Here is a 17,353-nt window from a genome sequence, read left to right on the forward strand (position 1 = left end):
CCATAACACATCATATCAAGGATTTAAAGCAATTTGAGTACCAAATTCTTCCAAATTTTTATGACTTATCTTTCTAACTTGCCCACCCCAACTTTGTTAAGTCTTTGCAAAGCACTGCATCTGTCTATATTTAACTGAAGGATATATATACAATAATAAAACGTAGGCATACAAAAAAAAAAGTCGGTATACAAAAAAGTCAGTAAACAACTATCTCTTAGTCATCATACTTCAACTGGTAGGATAAATACATAGTCTTACTAGAGAGTAGTAGCCTATTAGCTGCAAACATTCAGTTTGCCATGTTATCAAACTAGTGTTACTTACAGGGGGACTGGGGAGCATCAATTAATCCAATTAAGTCTGTTGAAAGGAAGGTTCATAATATACTGGTATCTGGTATATATCATAGTATACTGGTAGCTGGTATCATAGTATACTGGTACCTCATACCAGTACCTTTCCTAAAAGTTCTCATCCATATTTTGAGAAACACACAAATCTTAGAAGTTGTAAATTAACATTATTATATATGAAAGCCAAGGCTCTTTAAAAAAAATATTTTAAAATATTAAAGAGAAATGTGATTAACATGTATGCCCTTGATGACATAGGCTCTACAACAGGCTCCAAATAATGAAGATTTATGTTAGTGGGTACGTGCATATGTATACATTTGGTGTGTAGACATTCATATATAGATACATATAAATGTATATGCATATGCATATGTATATATAAAACAGATATTGTCTTACAGTACTCCAAAACATGAATTCTTCCACCCTGCCATACTAAAAAAATGTTACCTATCACGTATTGTCTCCTTCCTCATATTTATTTACTCGTTCTTCCCAGTCTTATTTTTTGGGCCTCTAGCCCTTTCATTTAATTGCAAAAAAGATCTAGGGACTTTAAGATCCTTAATTTTACTAGAACAAGGATCAAAGTACCCACATTCTAGTTTTTCCTCCACTCAGCAATCATTAGCCTTCAGGAAAACCATGTCGTTCTCCTGAAAACACAAACTTGAAAGACTTTAAATACACCCCCAACAAATATTACAGTCATGAACTTACCTTATTAATTCTAGTTGTGCAAGTTCCTGATTTGCTTGAAATATAGGTTTTTTAGTGAAGAGTTCACCGAGGATACATCTAACGAGAAAAATACCCATCATTACTAAATGATACGAATTTACTTCACTACCAAAAGTTTCAAGTAAATTAAACCATCAGTAAAACTATCTTACCCACAGCTCCATACATCAATGGCTGGTGTGTATCTTTCTTCTCCCAACAGCAGTTCAGGTGGACGGTACCATAAAGTGATGACCTTGTTAGTATACGGCCGACTAAAAAAAAACAAAAATCACTCTTTAGAGTTAGTATCTGTTAGAATAAGAGAGATTCTCTTAGGAAATATTATTTTGGCTAATCAAAGCATAACAATCCGAACTAAAACCAATTCCATCTGCCTACGAAATTCAGACATGCTATTACATCTGACTATGATCATAAAATGCATCTGAAGAGCAACATGATTAACCGAAAATTCCCTCAATACATAAAAATGAAAAGTAGTTGGCTGATTTTAACTGTCATTTGGTCCAAAAAAGGTCTTTATATTTCAACTCAACTGTTCAGTTTGGTTTCTCCTTTCCATAACTTTAAAAGGAATTAACTGACTTAAAGGAAGTTGAATGATTTTAACCAAAGCCGGCAAATTACTAATGTGTGGCAAGATACGGTACAAATTGGAATCACCTAACAAACATTTTCACCTGGACATATCTTGGACAATATTTCAACCCACTTTAGTATGCAAACACAAAGTACGTGAATGTACTGTAGTAGCTGAGGTCTACTCTGCAAAGCACCACAAGCAATAGGTATGATACCGTATCAGACGATTCCTTTGTCACCTTCTAACAGAGAAAATATACACATAACTGCTACCTCTTTATTTGCCAGTGGGGCTTACATCCAGGGGACCAAACAGCCTGTAGGGAATTGAGATACTTCTCTTAAAAGGCTTGCAAACAGGCTCCCTCAAGCCAGGGACCAGCACAAAGTAGCTGTTTAAAAAGCAACTAGATTATATGTGAAGGATATTAATTTCCTAATCTTAAACCATCCACCAGAGGGGTAGGGGCCTGCTGGGACTCTCTCCAGAGACAAAGGCACTGCCCTGTGCCACTGTTGCACTCTCCCATGGCCCCACTAAAGCCAGCAGGCGCACCCCAGCCCTGCACTCTCCCGCAGTTGCACTAAACCTGTTGGTCACACACAGTCTACACAAGAGATGCTCCCTGATCACATGGCTCTAGTGGCCAGGGGTGACTGCATTCCTTAGTCCCGTGAGAATGTAATAATCAGAGAAAAGGTTCTTGGCAGGCCACCATAACCAGGGCACCACACAGACTGAAACACACCCCCAGGCTTTCTGTGAAAAAGGCCCATTTATCTGTCCTAGAGCTTCAGCCTAAGGGACAGACTTCAGGTTTGCCACACATCTAAAGGCTACACAGGTGCTCTTGGGGAATGTCCGGCAGGGGACACCATCTTTGCAGTCTCCATTGGCCTCATTACAGCTCACTGGTACCTCCCAGAAAAGAGCTTATATATTTTGACTTTTCCAATTGTAGCCCAGGGATATCTCCAGATCACCTGGTCTGTAGGCAGAGGATTTACAATCGTGGTACACAACTATATATATTTGCATACGTTAAAAGCTGCCGCCTGAGGGTCTGGCTTCCAATCAACCTGAACTTAAGTGTTGACTGAGATCCCTCCCTTCAGAACACTGACTGGTCTTGGAACACCCTCAATAACTGGTTCCTAGCAAATATAAATCAGGCTGCTTAGACAAACACAAAGGTCTGAGAAACAGAAGAGCTAGGGCAAGGTTGAAAGACAAAGTTCATCTCCCACACAAGGCCACTCCTTAGGACTAGAAGAGGTAGCTGTTTTCCCTAAACATAGAAACAACACACAGAGTCAAGCAAAATAAGGAAACAGAAAAATATGTTCCAAACAAAAGAACAAGATAAAACCTGAGAAGAAAAAATTTAATGAAACAGAAATAAGTAATTTATCTAACAGAGTGAAAGTCATGATCATAAACATGTTCACCAATCTTGGGAGAAAAGTCAACAAACACAGCATGAAGTTAAACAAATAGATTGAAAATATAAGAAAGTATCAAAGGGAAGTCACAAAGCTGAAGACAGTAACTGATCTGAAAAACAGAAACTAAACTAGAGGGATTCAACAGCAGACTAGATTAAGCAGGAGACAAGAGTAGTGATCTAGAAGACATAGTGAAACTCAAACAAACAGAGTGGAAAAAAGAAAAAAATTAAAGTGAAGAAAGCTTAAGGAACCTATGGAACACATCAAGCAGAATAACATCCACCTTATAGGGGTACCAGAAAGAGAAGAGAGAAAACAAAGGGACATTAAACTTATTTGGAGAAATAATGGCTGCAAACATCCCTAATGTGGGCAAACAGATGTCCAGATCTAGGAAGCCCAAAAGGTCCCATAAAAAAAATTGAACTCCAAAAGATCCACAGCAAGACATAGTATAATTAAAATGTCAAAAGTAAAAGAGAATCCAAAAAGAAGCAAGAGGAAAACAACTTTAACATACAAGGAACCCCCCCACCCCAGCCCCCTTAAGACCTTAAGCAGATCTTTCAGCAGAAACTTTGCAAGCCAGAAGGGAGAGGCACAATATAGACAAAGAGCTGAAAGGAAAGAAACTTCCAATCAAAAATACTCTACCCAGCAAGGTTATCATTCAGAATTAAAGCAGAGAGAGTTTTCCAGACAAGCAAAAGCTAGAGAAGTTCATCATTGCTAAATTGGCTTTAAAAGAACTTTTAAAGGGAATTCTTTAAGCAGCAAAGGAAGTACACTAATTGAATAAGAAAACATGTAAGTCTCACTGGTAAAGATAAATATATAGTAAAGGTAATGGATTAATCACATAAAGCTACCATACAGGTTAAAAGACATAAGTAAAAATAATTGTAACTACAATAATCAGTTAAGGGACACACAAAAGAAAAAGATGTAAAATGTGACATCAAAAACATAAAATGGGAGGGGGGAGCATCATGGTAACCACAAAGTAAACATCTACAAGAGATACACAAAAATAGCAAGAAAGGAATCTAAGCATAACACTAAAGAAAACCATCAAACCACAAAGGAAGACAGCAAGAGAAGATAGGAACTACAAAACAGCCAGAAAACAAGGAACAAAATGGCAATAAGTAAATATCAATAAGTACTTTAAGGTAAATGGACTAAATTCTCCAACCAAAAGACAAAGTGGCTGGAATAAAAAAAACCATCGATCTGCTACAAGAGATTTGCTTCAGATGTAAGAACATATACAGCCTAAAGAAATGGAAAAATATATTTCACGCAAATGGAAACCAAAAGAAAGCAGAGGTAGCTTTACTTGTATCAGACAAAATCGATTTTAAAACCAAGAATGTAGTAAGAGACAAAGAAGAACTTTACATAATAATAAAGGGGTCAATCCAACAAGAGGATATAACATTTCTAAATGCTTATGCACCCAAGATAGGAGCACCTAAATATGTAAATATTAACAGACCTAATGGGAAAAATGGACAGCAATACAATAATAGCAGGGGACTTAATACCCCACTTACATCAATGGACAGATCATCCAGACAAAAAAAATCAGTAAGGCAACATCAGCTTTAAACAACCAATTAGGGGCACCTGGGTGGTTCAGCTGGTTAGGCATCTTACTTTGGCTCAGGTCATGATCTTGAGAATTGTCAGTTGGAGCCCTATGTCAAGCTCAGTGCTGACACCTCAGAGCCTGTGTCTCCTCTCTCTCTGCCACCCCCCATGCGCGCGCTCTCTCTCTCTCTCTCTCTCTCTCTCTCTCTCTCTCTCGCTCCCTCTCCCTCTCACAAAACTAAATAAACATAAGAAAAAGATAAACAACTAGGATAAATCATGTGAGGCCACAAAGTAAGTCTCAATAAATTTGAGAAGACTGAAATCACATTAAGCATCTTTTTCAATCACAATGGTATGCAACTAAAAATCACTTACATGAAAAAAAAAACTGGAAAAAAATCATAAGTATGTGGAGATTAAACAATATGATACTAAACCACCAATGGGTCAATGAAGAATTAGAAGGGAGAAGTAAGAAAATACCTCAAAACAAATGAAAATGGAACTTACCAAATACAAATACAACTTACCAAATTGTATTACAATACCAAGTTGTATTACAAAATACAACTTACCAAAATCTACGGGATGCAGCAAAATCAGTTCTAAAAGGGAAGTTCAAAGCAACAGAGGCCTACCTCCAAACAATAAGAAAAATCTCAAATAAACAATCTAACTTTACATGTAAAGAAACTAGAAAAAGAAGAACAAAACCCAAAGTTAGTAGTAGGAAGGAAATAACAAAGATCAGAGCAGAAATAAATGAAATAGAGACTAATCAGACAACAGAAAAGATCAATGACACCATGTACTGGTTCTCTGAAAACTAAACAGAACTGACAAAACCTTTAACTAGCTTCAACAAGAAAAAAAGAGAAAAGGCTCAAACAAAAATCCCTAGAAACATACAGGCCTCCAAGACCGAATCATGAAGAAAAAATGTGAACAGACCAACTACTAATGAGACTGAATCAGTAATCAAAAACCTCCCAACAAACAAAAGTCCAGGACCAGACGGCTTCACTTATGAATTCTACCAAACAGAGAAGATTTAATACCTATCCTTCTAAAACTCTGACAAAAAATTGATTAAGAGAGAACACTTCCAAACTCATTTTATTAGGTCAGGATTACCCCGATAACAAAACCAGACAAAGACATTAAAAAAAAAAAAAAAAAAAAAAAAGAAGAGAAAAGGAAAAAAAAAAAAAAAGAAAATTATAGGCCAGTATCCCTGGTGAACACAGATGTAAAAATGACAAAGATGCCCATTCTATCCACCTTCATTCAGTATGTTAAATTGCTCTAGCCAGAACAATTAGGCAATAAAAAGAAACAAAAAGCACTGAAATTGAAAAGGAAGAAATAAAAGTGTCACTATTTGTGGATGACATTTTATATGTAGAAAACCCTAAAAACTACACAAAATACTATAAAACAAATTCTGTAAAACTGCAGGATATAAAATCAACCACACAAAAATCTGTTGCATTTCTATACACTAACAATAAACTATGAGAAAGAGAAATTAAGAAAGCAATCCCACTTACAATTGCATCAAAAAGAATAAAACACCTAGAAATAAATTTACTAAGGAGATTAAAGACCTGTTCACTGAAAACTATAAAGACACTGATGAAAGAAACCAAAGGCACAAATAAATGTAAAGACATATTGTCCATGCTCATGGACTGGAAAAATTAATATTGTTTAAAATGTCTATACTACTCAGAGCAATCTATAGACTCAATGCAAGTTCTATCAAAGTCCCAAAGGGATTTTTCACAAAAATAGTACAAACTATCCCAAAATTTGAGTGGAACCAAAAAAGACTCCAAATAGCCAAAGCAATCTTGAGAAGAAAGGTGAAGGCATCACACTTTCCCAATTTCAAACTAATTTACTAAGCTATAGTAATCTAAACAGTATAGTAGTGGCATAAAAACTGACACATAGGTCAATGGATCTGAATAGAGAACCCAGATATAAACCCACGCATATATGGTCAATTAACTTATGACAAAGCAGACAAGAATATAACTAGAGAAAAGACAATCTCTTGAGTATCAATGGTACTGAGAAAACTGAACCGCCACATGCAAAACAATAAAACTGGACCACTATCTTGTCATACACAAAAATTAACTCAAAATGGATTAAAGACTTGAATGTTAACACCTGAAACCAGAAAACTCCTAGAAGAAAACACCTGACATCAAGTCTTAGTGTTGGTTTTTGGGGGTTTTTTTTGGATCTGACTCCAAACGAAAAGGCAAAAAAGGTTAAAGTTCCAAGTTGGGACTATATCATATTAAAAACCTTCTGCACAGCAAAGAAAACCATCAACAAAATGAAAAGGCAACCTACTGAGTGTGAGAAAATATTTGCAAATCATATATATCATAAGGGGTTAATATCCAAAACACATAAAGAACTCATACAATCAAATAGCAAAACAACCCCCCCAAAAAAAAACGGATTTAAAAATGGGCATAAGAAAAAAAAAAAAAAAGGGCATAGGATCCAAAGAGACATTTTCCCAAAGATGACATACACATGGCCAAGAGGTATATAAGATGCTCAGCCTCACTTATCATGAGGGAAATGCAAAACCACAATGAGAGATCAATTCACACCTGTTAGAATGGCTATTATCAGAAAGATAAGAAATAACAAATGTTGCCAAGGATGTGGAGAACAGGGGGCCCTTGTGCACTGTTGGTGGGAATGTAAATTGGTACAGCCACTATGGAAAACAGTATGGAGGTTCCTCAAAAAACTAAAAACAGAATACCATATGACCCAGCAATCCCACTCTGTGTATTTATCCAAAAAAAAAAAAAAAAAAAAAAAAAAAGTAAACACTAATGGAAATAATAATCTGCACCTCCATGTTCACTGCAGCATTATTTACAGTAGTCATGATACGGATCAACCTAAGCGTCCAACAATGGATGAATGGATAAAGAAGATGTGGTACACAAAGTAGTCCCCCTCTTATTCATAAGGGATACAATCCAAAACCCCCCAGTGGATGCCTGAAACCTTAAGTAGTACTGAACTATATATATACTGCTTTTTGCTAAGCCACATAGAACTATAATAAAGCTTAATTTATAAATCAGGCACAGTAAGAGATTAGCAATAATAATAATAATAAAGTAGAACAATTATAATACATAGTAATGAAACTTGTGAATATGGTCTCTCTCTCAAAGTATCTTACTGTACTGTACTCATCCTTCTTGTGATGATGAGAGATAACAAAATGCCTATGTGATGAGACAAAGTGAGGTGAGTGATGCTGACACTGTACAGATGTAGCATTAGGCTACTACTGACCTTCTGATGATACATCAGAAGGATCATCTGTTTCTGAACTGGGTTTGACTGTAGGAATCTGAAACTGTGGAACACAAAACCCAGACCTGGGGACTACTCTCTATATAATGGAATACTATGCAGTCATAAGTCATACTATGCAGGCAAGAGAATGAAATCTTGCCATTTGTGACAACATGCATGGACCATGAAGGTATTGTGCTAAGTGAAATAAGCAGACAGAAAAAGACAAATACCATGTGATATCATTTATATATGAAATCTAAAAAACAAACAATAAAAAAACTCATGGACATGAAGAACAGAATGGTGGTTGCCAGGGAGGAGGTGGGGTGATTTGGATGAAGAGGGTCAGGAGGTACAGACCTCCCATTGTGAAATGAACAGGTCATGGGGATGTGCTGTGCGGCATGGTGACTCGAAGTCAATGGTATTGCAGTGCATATTTGAAGGTTGCCAGGAGAGTGGATCTTGAAAAGTTCTCATCACAAGAATGAAAATTTTTCTTTTGTAACTTTTTATGGTGACAAATGATAACTAGATCTACTGTCATTTCACAGTGCATACAACTGTCAAATCATTACATTCTGAAACTAATATAAAGTTGTATGTCAATTATATGTCAATAAAATAATTCACCTGTTTATGCCTTTACTCCTTTTAAATTCGAAATTCATTTTTCTCATTCAATCCTGTACCTCCTTCAAGACATAGTGAAATACCAAACTTCATAAACTCGAATCTCTATTATCAGCAGATTTTCACATTCTTATTTTTTGTATCATACTTACCACTGTATTGTATTTTATGTTTTCTATCTTCCCAGGAAGACAAAAGACCCCAGAGACCATTCTTTATTATGAACCCCACACACAAAGCCCAGAACAATGCTGAGCACAGGACAGACACTTTAATGGATATGGCCTTGCAAGTTTAGTTGACCTATATGAATTAGCTGGGTGGGAGAAATTTGTGAAAATGATAATGGCTAGTTTTCTAAAACATTTCAAGGATTTTTTAAGCATATGAAACCTATGGTCTCATCGCCTCAAGTGCAACTAGATATCTACAGTCTCAAGAATATGTTTAAATTAATATAATTCTGTAAATAGTTTATATTTTATCTTTTTATGTTTAGAAGTATTTAAATATAATTTTAAAAATAAAAGTATGTTGAATTATGTAGAGAAATTACACAAAGTCATTAAGTTTTATTGAAAGCAATATTTAAATAAAAGATTTTATATACGATGTATCAAGTTCTAGACAATATTTACAACACAGTCATCTTTAAGCAGTTAAAATTAGACTAGTTTAATTTTTTAACTTTTATCAAATCCAGAAGTGAAAATATTTAGTACATTATCAAAGATGATTAAATGCAAAACTGGATGAAATCCACTTCTTTTTTTTTTTTTTTTTAATTTTTTAATGTTTAGTGTGTGTGTGAGAGAGAGAGAGAGCGTGCGAGCGCGCGCGCAAGTGAGCATGAGCAGGGAGGGGCAGAGGATCTGATGTGGGCTCTGTACTGACAATGGAGAGCTCAACAGGGGGCTCGAACTCAAACTGTGAGATCATGACCTGAGCCAAAGTCAGATGCTCAACTGATTGAGTCACCCAGGAGTCCCAAAATACACTTCTAAATATATGGCAAAAATATTTCATGTATACTAGTTGACAGCTTTTTCTAATATTTCCAAATTCTTAGTTTCTGTCAGAAAAAAATAAGAACTAGGGAGACCGAGAAAAATCATTCAACTGTAAAATTTGACCCAGAAAGCTCAATTATATATTTTTTAATTAAAAAAAAAAATCTTTTTTACTTTTTTGAGAGAGACAGAGTGCCAGCGGGGGAGGGGCAAAGGCAGCGGGGTGGGGGGGGGGGTGGGGGGGGGGGGTAGATACAGAATCTGAAGCAGGTTCCAGGCTCTGAGCTGTCAGCAAGAAGCCTGACTCGGGGCTCAAACCCACAAACCATGAGATCATGACCTGAGCTGCAGCGGGATGCTTAACCGACTGAGCCACCCAGGTGCCCCTAAAAATATTTTTTTAATGTTTATTTGTTTTTGAGAGAGAGACCACAAGCAGGGGAAGGTCAGAGACAGAGAAGACACAGAATCCAAAGCAGGCTCCAGGCTCCGAGCTGTTAACACAGAGCCCGATGAGGGGCTCAAAATCACAGGCTGCAAGATCATGACCTGAGCCAAAGTCCGAAGCTTAACTGACTGAGCCACCCAGGTGCCCCAAAAAGTTCAATTTTAAAACACGAATATCTCAATATTGGGGAAATTCTTTTATTTGTAAAGTGAATAAATTATTCAGGTTGATATATACCTTTTATAAAACAAAGTACCATTGTGAATTTTCACTGAATTTTTCTTTACATTCAATGGAGGTATCAAGAGAGCTCAAAGACTATCTGTTCGATGATAGATTTCAACACTCTGCCTTTAGATAATCCCAGGAATTCAAAAGACTGGGGTGGATCAGGGGAGGTGGTGGGAAACAGTTACAGACTTGCCTACCTTTTTTCCCAACAAACAAAAGCAATGCCTGGGATGCCTGGGTGGCTCAGTCAGTTGAGTGCCCGACTTAGGGTCTGGTCAGGATCTCACAGTTTGTGAGTTCGAGCCCTGCGCTGGGCTCTGTGCTGACAGCTCAGAGCCTGGAGCCTGTTTCAGATTCTGTGTCTCCCTCTCTCTGCCCCTTCCCCGCTCATGTTCTGTCTCTGTCTGTCTCTCAAAAATGAATAAACGTTAAAAAAAAATTAAAAAAAAAAAAAAAAAAGCAATGCCTTAAGGGTGTGTCCCGAGGCTGGTAGGCAGCTCAGCCTCCTATCTGGTCTAAATAAATAAAAAGGCGAAAAAGCAAATGTTCAGAGCAAGATCCTAGACCCCTGAAGTATTTGGAGGTTCTACATAATTAAAATTTACAAACCAGAGTTGCTAACTTTGTTAAAGACTCTTATAAGAAATAAAAAAAGAGAATTACATAAAAGGAAATACCTAAACTGCTCTAAAATGCTTCATTCTTTCAACATATATAGTATGCCTGTACTTCTTTTAGACTATAACTTATATTTTTGAGAAAAACATGGAGAGCCTTCTGCTAACAAAATTTATCATATGCACAAATGCCATGTCTCCCTTCAGAATCTACTGCAGAAACACCTACCAGACCTACAAAAGAAATCTAGGACCTGTTTTTAATACCTACCCTCTCCGGACCCTCTCCGGAGGTCAAAAATATTCTGTCATCCTTGACTCTTCTTTCTTTCAAATCTCACATCTAACCTGTCAACAGCTTTTGTCTTTTCTACATCCAAACAGATGCTAAATCCAACCATTTTCCATGATTTCAAAAAAGTGAAAGCCAAGATTATCTTTTAGTCTGAGTCATTATTATTTTTTCATTGGTATGAGTTTCGCTGCCTCTATTTCTATCTGGCCTCCCTCCCCCACTTTTTTAAAGATTTTTTTCAAAGCCGAAAATCAGATCCTATTACTGCAAGTACATAAAATTTAAACTTTACCTCAGTTGATATAACCATATTCCTGGGCATCTCACCTCCTATTTTTACACTAGGCAACTTTCTGGCCCTTAAATTTTCCAAGTCTATTCCCAGGTTTTGCAGTTGCTCAGTTCCTTCTACTGGAATGTTCTTGCCCTATGTCTTCACTAAGTTATCCCATTCTCATCACTCATTATTCAGGTCTCAGGCTCAATTTTACTTCTTTAAAGGTCTGTCCTAACTACCTTAGCTAAAAACTACCCACATGCCTAGAGTGACCTCGCAGTCACTATTTTGTTTTGCAGCACTTAAGTATTTTAAATTCTTTCCTCTATTCCACAGGTTCATGTCTACCTCTGCCATCACCGTGTAAGTAAGACCATGGACCTGGTGTCTTTCATAGCTATATCTCTAATATTTAACCAGTAGGTATTACCTAGGTCAGTGTCTGGCACAGAGTAAGCACTTGTTAATATATATGTATATATTTTTTAATGTTTTATATTTTTGACAGAGAAAGAGAGAGAGAGAGAGATGGAGAGCACAAGCGAGCATGAGTAGGGGAGGGCCAGAGTAAGAGAGAGACAGAGAATCCGAAGCAGGCTCCAGGCTCCCAGCTGACAGCACAGAGCCCGACGCGGGCTCAAACCCACGGACCATGAGATTGTGACCTGAGCCGAAGTCGAAGTCAGCCGCTCAACCAACCCACTGACCCACCCATGCGCCCCTCATTAACATATTCTTAAGTGTATTTATTTTGAGAGAGAAAGCAGGTGAGAGTGGGGGAGGGGCAGATAAAGGAGGAGGGAAAGAGAATCCAAAACAGGCTCTGCATTGTCAGCAGTATGGAGCCCCACACGGGGTTCAAACTCAAGAACTGTGAGATCATGACATGAATCAAAATCAAGAGTCAGACATTTAACCAACTGAGCCACCTGGGTACCCTGCACTTACTAATACTTTTAATGAGCTAAGACATGCCTTAACTATATATGATGAACACAATTTTTTTCACATGCCCCTTCCCCCTTACTTTTCTATTCTTCACTCCCACTTTCTTCCTGATAGTTTCCAAGAAAAATAACTCTGAAACTTCTGTATTGTAACACTGCTGCAAAGAAACAATAGTAATTTTTTTTCCCCAACTAAGGTCATCTTACCTGTTTTTACTACACATGTAAATTTAGAAGTCCTAAAAGTACCTGTATCTTAACACATCCCAAAGGAAATCTATCATCTTTTGCCACACACTTGCTTCCTGTTTCCTGTCTCAGGAATGTATGGTAGACACTGCTAGCTGTCTTCCAAAATCTGTTCTTCTTTTCTTCGATGGTAGCTGCCCACCTGTAGGCCACTGCCTACCCTCACTGCAGTTGGGTGTGTGTGATCACAGCACCATGTTCTCAATAAAAAAACATGATCATAAATGATAAACACCATTCTAGGTCTGGCTCATAACATCCCTCTCTCCTTTTTTCTAGCTTCTGGTTAACAGAGGTGGTGTCAGCCTTGGAAGTCATGTGAAGAAGATGGCAGATCTTCCAACTTGGATCCCTCAATGACTATATGAAATAGTCACTACTTGATCTAATGAGATGGTTAAATACTCTTCATTGTCCACCGAGGTAAGCAATATCCATTCCTGATCATTAAGTGAGAAACACATACAAACTTCATACTCTTTAAGCCACTGAATTTTCAGGTTCTTTTTGATGTAAAAGCTTAGCTTACCCTAACAAACCATTTATTCAGTTTCTTAAGCAGAAATCTACAGTAGAGGTACAGACAGGGATGTGTCTAAATAAACATATTCAGGGGCGCCTGGGTGGCTCAGTCGGTTAAGCGGCCGACTTCGGCTCAGGTCATGATCTCGCGGTCCGTGAGTTCGAGCCCTGCGTCAGGCTCTGTGCTGACAGCTCAGACCCGGAGCCTGTTTCAGATTCTGTGTCTCCCTCTCTCTCTCTGACCCCTCCCCCCCCCGCCCCATTCATGCTCTGTCTCTCCCTGTCTCAAAAATAAATAAAACGTTAAAAAAAAAAATTAAAAATAAACATATTCAACTATCAAGTTTTAACAATTTTATATCTTATGATATAATTCATCTGTTTTGCCAACATCTATGCCCATTCCCAAGTTCTAGCCATAATCATCTTACCCAGGTTTACTGCAACAGCTGACTGCCCTTGCTTCCAGACTTCCTTTCCAAATACAGTCAAAGGGACAACACAAAACGTCAATATGTTATACCTTTAACACACACACATTCTCTTCCTCCTAGAGAATATGCACATAAGGCCTATAAAAATTTATTACTAGGGTGCCTAGGTGGCTCAGTTGGTTAGGTGGCCGACTTCGGCTCAGGTCATGATCTCACGATTCACGAGGTCGAGTCCCATGTCGGGCTCTGTGCTGACAGCCCAGAGCCTGGAGCCTGCTTCCAATTCTGCGTTTCCGTCTCTCTCTGCCCTTCATGCTCTGTCTGTCTCTCTCTCAAAAATAAAAAAAAAACATTAAAAAAAAAAAATTTACTACTTGGTTCTTGTTTCAAGCACACTGAACCATCAGGTCCTGAGAAGGCTGAGCAAATGTTCATTTTCTAGAGCTAGGAGATAAGTCAGGGAGAGAGCAGAGCTAGCAAGAAAACTTTTAAGATGGTGGTGCTATAATTATGTTTTAAATGTTTGTGATAAACATTTTTTAAATAAAAATTTTAAATAAGCTTTTCAATAAACTAGTTTTAAATGTTTAGAAGTTAATATTGACAAAAGACAAAACGATTGTTTAAAAGTTAAGAAAAACTTACATGATTTATTCAAGTATTCTGCAAATCAGGTGTCCCACCTCACTTTCTACCTTAGTGTCTAATAAGAAGGAAGCAAATATTGAGAAAGTATGCAGACAGACTTTTAATCATAAAAGCAAATACCAAGATAGATGGAGTTGGCAAATAAGGCCAATTTCAAATTACTTAATTCACTAATTTAAATGATATTTATTTATTTATGAGAGAGAGCGCAAGCACACACACAAGTGAACAAGCAGGGGAGGGCAGAGGGAGAGGGAGAGAGAGAATTTCAAGCAGCCTCCAGGCTCAGCACAGAGCCCAACTTGGGGCTCGATCTCACAACTGTGAGAACACGACCTAAACCAAAATCAAAAGTCTAATGCTTTTGATTATATACTGTGAATATATGTGTATATATGTATGTATGTGTATGTGTATATATGAATGTATGTGTATATGTGTATACACACATATATAAAATATATAAAGTACTATGCACAAATGCTAGTTAAGTTTGTTCCTTCTTTATATATATATATATATATATATATATATATATATTTGTTTGTTTGTTTGTTTATTTATTTATGTTGAGAGTGAGCAAGTACACAAGCAGGGGAAGGGCAGAGAAAGAGGGAGAGAGAGAACCCCAGCAGCCTCCACACTGTCAGCGAGGAGCCCAATGTGGAGCCCGAACTCATGAAGTGTGAGATAACGACCTGAGCCTAAATCAAGAGTTGGACCTTAACCAACTGAGCAACCCAAGGGGTCCCTGTTCCTTCTTTATAAACAAGTATTTACTGACACTCTGAGCTAGGTACTGCACTAAGCACCAAGAGATGGCTAGACCAAAGAGCCAACCAACCAAGTAGTTGTTTAAAGCCTTGAAGTCTGGTGGTAATATAGATATAAATTACAATAATATACTTTAAGTACTACATAAAATAATGAAAAATGTACTCTGGATACATAAAGGAAGATGTGACCAAAAATGACTGTAGGATTCAGGGTAAATTTTTCAAAAAAAACAAACGTCAGACTCAGATAATGGAAAGTATAATTCCATACAAAGGAAACAACTTATGTAGACTCACAAAGGCATTCAAGAGCTTAACCTGTTTAAGGGAACTACAAAGAGTTGACATTGCTATTATCTGGGGGGCAGGGGAGAGCAGTTGATAAGAGTGGCAGAAGGAAAAGAATGTTAGGGAAACAGCCCAGAGGCAAGAAAACCAATACAATTCTACTTACAGTGGTCTATAGGAGACATATCTATATGTGAGAGTGACTGATACCTTCAACTAAAACGGGGAATAAAGGAAAAGAGCAAACTTTTTTTCTGGAAATACGAAGACAGGCTTTGTACAGTATGTTTAATTTAAAGCACCTACACCACCTAGGTGGAGTTGTGCAGTTATGTCCAGTACAGGTTTAGAGATCAAACGAAAGATCAAGAGAAAGAAAGAGAAATTTGTAAATCTTCAGCATTGAGGGAATACATGAAATTTACCCTACATGAAGAGGGGGAACACCATACTCCAGATAATTAGACTGCCTTTCCCATTTTATATGCTCAAAAATGTAAGCTACTCCATTAGGGCCAAAGGAAGTACAATTTAATCTGGATCATATGGTTAGGTTAGTAATCTAAATGAGATTTCCATTCCTAAAGCTTGTTTAGCCACATTTTTTATTGCTATTAATATGTTATTAGCCATCTTTTTATTACTATGGTCCTAATATTGGCCCAGGATCTCCCAGAAGTACTCTGGGTATCTGTAGTCCCCAGAGCTCCCTGCACTAATCTCTATCAGGAGGGTCCTCCAGATCAGAATGCTGGTCTCTTGGATCAGAATTAATCAAGCAGTTAGTGTGAATGTGTTTTACAGTTTAGGGCATAAAAAACATAAAAGTTTAAAATATGGTCTCTGTCTTTAAGATGACTACAATTCTAGCTTGACTGAAAAGACAAGAACACAAGTAGTATGTCCTGAATATAAATTCATCTAGTCCTTGGACAAGCTGCAAGAGGTAATACTTTCTCCCTTTCCCACTGATACTTAGCTTTGGAAAAATTTAATTTTGCTTTTAATGGCAATTTTATGAAAAGCCACTAGATGGTGATATTACCTTTAAAAATGTTTAAGAAACTTTTATTTTGATTACGCTAACTCTTAGAACCATAAAAGATGGGTTTTTCAATATACTTTAAATAAGGATTTTAGAGATTTTAAATCTTTCATCTTGGGGCACCTGGGTGGCCCAGCCGATTAAGCGTCTGGGTGTTGGTTTTGGCTCAGGTCATGATCTCACAGTTTGTGAGTTCGAGGCACACGTCAGGCTCTGTGCTGACAGCGTGAAGCCTGCTTGGGATTTTCTCTCTCTGCCCCTCCCCTGCTCACTTGCACGCGTGCGTTCTCTCTGTCTCTCTCTAAATAAACTTAAAAAAATTTTATAAAACAAAATCTTTCATGTTAAAGTTGTGAATAATGAAATATAGACAGATTAAGTGACCTGCCCAAGATTAACTTCTTAAATAAATGGAAATGCCAGGACTAGAACCAAAGTTTTCCTGATGCGTATATTTATTCATATGGGACAGTCACATAAAGAGAAAAAGATACCCCATCATTTGGGAAAGCAATGGAGCAATGACTTGGTAAAATAAAAACTCAGAAGTGGGTATATTACCATGGCTAAAAGTTTCAGGAAAAGTTGATCTTAAAATAGCTACTGAAAAAAATGAATGGGTGTAAAGAAATGGGCAAAACCCTCTGTTCTCAAGTTCTATATTTCCCAAAATGAGAAAAGGATTTTTCAAGTTTAAAGGAATCATTTTCACCCTAATTTTAACTCAGTGGTTCTTTCTTCTACTGTAGCACACGTGACAGAGGAGATCCACAATGGTCACATCACCTCCCATGTTCAATTCCTAAGTACTAGAGAGAATTCCATCCAGTTCTCCAAATTCAAAAAAGATATCGG

The 17,353-nt window shown here is 37.3% G+C and overlaps 1 protein-coding gene across 4 annotated transcripts in view; it reads right to left on the reverse strand.

Moving 5' to 3' along the window:
• Positions 1 to 17,353, reverse strand: part of CDK13 (cyclin dependent kinase 13) — a 123,964-nt gene that overhangs the window by 21,215 nt on the left and 85,396 nt on the right. For all 4 annotated transcript variants that reach the window (XM_043588521.1, XM_043588519.1, XM_043588520.1 and 1 more), the window contains exons 8-9: positions 1,253 to 1,354; positions 1,080 to 1,157 (exon numbers count right to left, since the gene is read on the reverse strand). In XM_043588521.1, coding sequence (XP_043444456.1) covers positions 1,080 to 1,157; positions 1,253 to 1,354 — 180 coding nt within the window. The remainder of the gene's footprint in view (positions 1 to 1,079; positions 1,158 to 1,252; positions 1,355 to 17,353) is intronic.

This window comes from Prionailurus bengalensis, chromosome A2, assembly GCF_016509475.1.
Source record: "Prionailurus bengalensis isolate Pbe53 chromosome A2, Fcat_Pben_1.1_paternal_pri, whole genome shotgun sequence".
NCBI lineage: Eukaryota > Metazoa > Chordata > Mammalia > Carnivora > Felidae > Prionailurus > Prionailurus bengalensis.